The 5,061-nt window shown below is 44.4% G+C and overlaps 1 protein-coding gene across 1 annotated transcript in view; it reads right to left on the reverse strand.

The window, feature by feature from the left end:
• The window catches only part of LOC112071568 (ATP-dependent DNA/RNA helicase DHX36-like), a 19,119-nt gene extending 14,058 nt beyond the window's left edge, over nt 1-5,061 (reverse strand). Inside the window, exons 1-6 of the mRNA XM_070439438.1 lie at nt 4,939-5,061; nt 1,306-1,572; nt 1,021-1,107; nt 818-901; nt 601-700; nt 344-431 (exon numbers count right to left, since the gene is read on the reverse strand). Of these exons, the coding sequence (XP_070295539.1) occupies nt 344-431; nt 601-700; nt 818-901; nt 1,021-1,107; nt 1,306-1,539 (593 nt within the window). The 5' untranslated portion in view covers nt 1,540-1,572; nt 4,939-5,061. The remainder of the gene's footprint in view (nt 1-343; nt 432-600; nt 701-817; nt 902-1,020; nt 1,108-1,305; nt 1,573-4,938) is intronic.

Consider the following 5,061-nt stretch of genomic DNA (forward strand, 5'->3'; position numbering starts at 1 on the left):
TATCAGAAGCTTCTAAAGCCATGACATAATTTTCTGGAATTTTCCAAGCTGTTTAAAGGCACAGTCAACTTAGTGTATGTAAACTTCTGACCCACTGGAATTGTGATACAGTGATTTATAAGTGAAATAATCTGTAAACAATTGTTGGAAAAATTACTTGTGTSATGCACAAAGTAGATGTCCTAACCGACTTGCCAAAACTATAGTTTGTTAACAAGACATTTTTGGAGTGGTTGAAAAACAAGTTTTAATGACTCCAACCTAAGTGTATGTAAACTTCCGACTTCACCTGTATATATAGATATATATATATATATGCTACTGTAGGTCCAGGCTGACTCACGGTCTCTTCTTGCTGCCGCTGGGTTTGATCATGGCCACTTTGGGGTAGAGACCTGCCACTATCACTGCCTTGATCAGCTTCTCATTCTCTGAGGGAGAGAGACACAGAGATAGAGAGAGAGTGAGACATGGAAAGAGAGAGAGGAGCGAGAGAGAGGATTGAGAGAAAAGTGTGAGAGATGGAGAGTAAGACATGGAAAGAGAGAGAGGAGTGAGAGAGACTAGCAAATTGTAGAAAAATACATCCAGTCAGTTCACCTGAGTTGATGTTAGAGTCAGGGTCTTTGTGGTTCTTGGTGCTGATGAAGCCAGCGCCCAGCAGGTGCTCAGCAAACTGACCCTTCATGTTGTGCAGCATCTACAGACAGACAGAGACACACACAGACAGGTTAAATACTAATCTCAATATGAAGCCAAGGCTGCATCCCAATGGTGGTTTGAGCGTGATATCTGATTGGTGGACCATAAGAATCACCTGGAGTGTATTGGCTGACAGGAAGTTGTCCCAGCAGAACTCTCGTTCAAACTTGTAGCCGCGTCGCTTAGCTTCCTCCCAGCCCTGACAGATTAACACACAGTCAAGTTAGCAACCCTTTAAACAGAATGAACCATTGATATTATTCCATTGAGGAGATGAGAGAGACCTCTAATGATGTAGGAGGGAAAAGAGGATCTTACTGTGAAGGCATAGATGATTGTGAGGTGGTCACTCTTTGAGTCTCTGGACAGAGTTCTTCTCCTAAAGTCTGCAATCTTCTCCTTACCCTGAGAGAGAGAGAGAGAGACAGACAGAGACAGAGAAGAGAGAGACAGAGAGAGAGAACGAGATATGATGAGAAGAGAGCAAGAGCAAGAGAGAAGAGAGACCAGAGAGAGAGACAGAGAGAGCGAGAGACAGAGAGAGAGATTTGAGTACCTAAAATGTGTGTGAGTGTGTGTGCCTGCGATCGTGCGTATGATTACCATTGGTATGAAGAAGGGGTCCTTGAAGCTGAGAGACGCGGCGATAGTGAGGACAGGGTCCAGACAGCCCAGGAGAGCTCCAGACAGCTTCCTGGTGTGAGGCTCTACAGAAAGCCTGGCCAGGTGCAACCCTAACGGGGTCAGAGCCTCTGAGCGGTCCAGAGCATTGAGGTCCATCAGGTGTGTGATGGCCAGAGTGACAGCCTCCTCTGTGGGAGGGTCCAGAGCTTTCATCAGGAACTCTGCTATTGGACCCAGCTTGAGGATCTAGAAGGAGTGGGGAGAGAGAGTTAGACAAACTACATTAAAAACTACTTAGGGAAAAGTCAACAGCTTGACATGATCAGAAACAAATGGGAAAGAGACCTGTCTAAATGTCAGACCGGGAAATCCATCTGGACACAGAGAGCAGTGAGTCAACTCTTCACTACCAGATAGACTACAGTCTGCCTGGCTTATTCAGCAAGGTTGTACTATGTCACCGTTCCCTTTAGATCACATTAGTGTGTGTGTGTTGGAGCTGGGAAATAAGGACAATTATCCATATAGCAATACATTTCATGAATTGACATAACAATAAATAGAAAGATGTTTAAACCACTAATGTGCACCACAGTTTATAACATTAATTGGCACCACAGTTTATAACATTAATGTGCACCACCGTTTAAACCACCACAGTTTATAACATTAATGTGCACCACCGTTTAAACCACCACAGTTTATAACATTAATGTGCACCACAGTTTTTTATTATTCTCCTTTAAACTACTACTACTAAACTCTGTCTTTCAAGGATAAGTCGTAAAAAAAAAAATCACAGATCTTCATTGTAAAGGTTTGAAACACTGTTTCCCATGCTTGTTCAATGAACCATTACTGAACATGCACCTGTGGAACGGTCGTTAAGACACTAACAGTTTACAGACGTTAGGCAATTCTGAAAACGTAGGACATTAAAGAGGCCTTTCTACTGACTCTGAAAATCACCAAAAGAAAGATGCCCAGGGTCCCTGCTCATCTGCGTGAACGTACCTTAGGCATGCTGCAAGGAGGCATGAGGACTGCTGATCTGGCCAGGGCAATAAATTGCAATGCCCATACTGTGAGATGACTGAGACAGTGCTATAGGGAGACAGGACGGACAACTGATCGTCCTCGCAGTGGCAGACCACGTGTAACAACACCTGCACAGGATCGGTACATCCGAACATCACACCTGTGGGACAGGTACAGGATGGCTACTGCAACTGCACGAGTTACACCAGGAACGCACAATCCCTCCATCAGTGCTCAGACTGTCCACATTAGGCTGAGGCTGGACTGAGGGCTTGTAGGCCTGTTGTAAGGCAGGTCCTCACCAGACATCACCGGCAACAATGTTGCCTATGGGCACAAACCCACCGTCGCTGGACCAGACAGGACTGGCAAAAAGTGCTCTTCACTGACGAGTTGCGGTTTTGTCTCTCCAGAGGTGATGGCCGGATTCGCGTTTATCGTCTAATGAATGAGCATTACACCGAGGCTTGTTACTCTGGAGCGGGATCGATTTGGAGGTGGGAGAGTCCGTCATGGTCGTGAGGCGGTGTGTCACGCATCATCGGACTGAGTTTGTGTCATTGCGGGCAATTTCAACGCTGTGTACAGGAAGACATCCTCCTCCCTCATGTGGTACCCTTCCTGCAGCTCATCCTGACATGACCCTTCGAGCATGACAATGCCACCAGCCATACTGCTCATTCTGTGTGTGTTTCCTGCAAGACAGGAATGTCAGTGTTCTGCCATGGCCAGTGAAGAGCCCAGATCTCAATCCCGTGAGCATGTCTGGGACCTGTTGGATCAGAGGATGAGGGCTAGGGCCATTCCCCTCCAGAAATGTCTGGTAACTTGCCGTTCCTTGGTGGAAGAGTGGGGTAACATCTCACAGCAAGAACTGGCAAATCTGGTGCAGTCCATAAGGAGATGCACTGCAGTACTTAATGCAGCTGGTGGCCACACAGATACTGACTGTTACTTTGATTTGACCCCCCCCTTTTGTTCAGGACACATTTTCAATTTCTCGTCAGTCACATGTCTGTGGAACTTGTTCAGTTTTATGTCTCAGTGTTGAATCTTGTTATGTTCATACAAATATTTACACATGTTAAGTTGCATGAAAATAAACGCAGCTGACAGTGAGAGACATTCTTTTTTTGCTGAGTTTAGTTTAATGGTTGTAGCCATCAATCGGCCAAATTAAAAACACCACTTATTTCACTTTTCAAACTTTCAAACACAAATGTCTATATTTAAGTTTATCGTCCCAGCTCTAAGCGTGTGTGTGTGTGGTTTGTGAGTCAGTCATTTCTCCTCTAAAAAGGTGTGAATAGTACATTAGACACCAACACACTCATTAACACACGTTTATCCACAGTAGGGAATGGAGACCAGCCCATTTCCCAACACCATCTCTGTCCTTTAATGTTCTCTAACCACCACGATGATTTGGAATGGAGTGAACCAGCCATTACACATCTCTGTCTTTATGTTCTCTAACACCAGGATGGAAGGTGACCAGCCATTCAACACCATCTCTGTCTTTATGTTCTCTAACACCAGGATGGAATGGGTGACCAGCCATTCCAACACCATCTCTGTCTTTATGTTCTCTAACACCAGGATGGAATGGGAGACCAGCCATTACAACACTGTCTTTATGTTCTCTAACAGCAGGATTGGAAAAGGGAGACCAGCCATTACAACAAACGTCTTTATGTTCTCTAACACCAGGATGGAATGGTGACCAGCCATTCAACAGCATCTCTGTTTTATGTTCTCTAACACCAGGATGGAATGGGGGACCAGCCATTCCACACATCTCTGTCTTTATGTTCTCTAACACCAGGATGGAATGGTGACCAGCCATTTCAACACATCTCTGTCTTGATGTTCTCTAACACCAGGATGGAATGGGAGACCAGCCATTACAACCACTGTCTTTATGTCTCTAACACCAGATGGAATGGAAGACCAGCCATTACAACACATCCTGTCTTTATGTTCTCTAACACCAGGATGGAATGGGTGACCAGCCATTCCAACACCATCTCTGTCTTTATGTTCTCTAACACCAGGATGAATGGGAGACCAGCCATTAACAACACTGTCTTTATGTTTCTCTAACAGCAGAATGAATAGGGTGACCAGCCAATCCAACAACAACCAACCAGAAGAGGTTTTTCAACGCCTCGTTAAGAAAGGGCATAGCCTATTCGGTTATCATAAAAAATTTAAATAAACCAGACATTTGAATATCCCTTTGAGCCATGTGTGAAGTTTTGAAAATTACACTTTGGAATGTGTGTATCAGTATATAGCCAATGTTATTTCACTTTCCTGTATATAGCCAACGTTATTTTCTACTTCCTGTATATATCCAATGTTATTTTTCTACTTCCTGTATATAAGCCATGTTACCTTACTATGTATTGTAGGGTAAATATTTCCTTGCGTCACTATTTCTATCTGTATCTTAACTCTGAACTGATGGAAAAAGGACCATAAGCATTCACTTTAAGTCTACACCTGTTGTTTACCAAAGCATGTGACAAATAATACTGTATGTGACAGTCACGCCAGAGATCCACACGTTACCTTGATCTGTAGACACAAGTTCCTCCAGTGGGGTGCGCATGGATCTCAGGTAGCTGGTAGGCATCCAGAAGACTGGCCCTCAGGCCAATTATTACAGGTGCATAATCACTTCCTGGACACACC

This window comes from Salvelinus sp. IW2-2015, unplaced genomic scaffold, assembly GCF_002910315.2.
Source record: "Salvelinus sp. IW2-2015 unplaced genomic scaffold, ASM291031v2 Un_scaffold1644, whole genome shotgun sequence".
In the NCBI taxonomy this organism is placed as follows: domain Eukaryota; kingdom Metazoa; phylum Chordata; class Actinopteri; order Salmoniformes; family Salmonidae; genus Salvelinus; species Salvelinus sp. IW2-2015.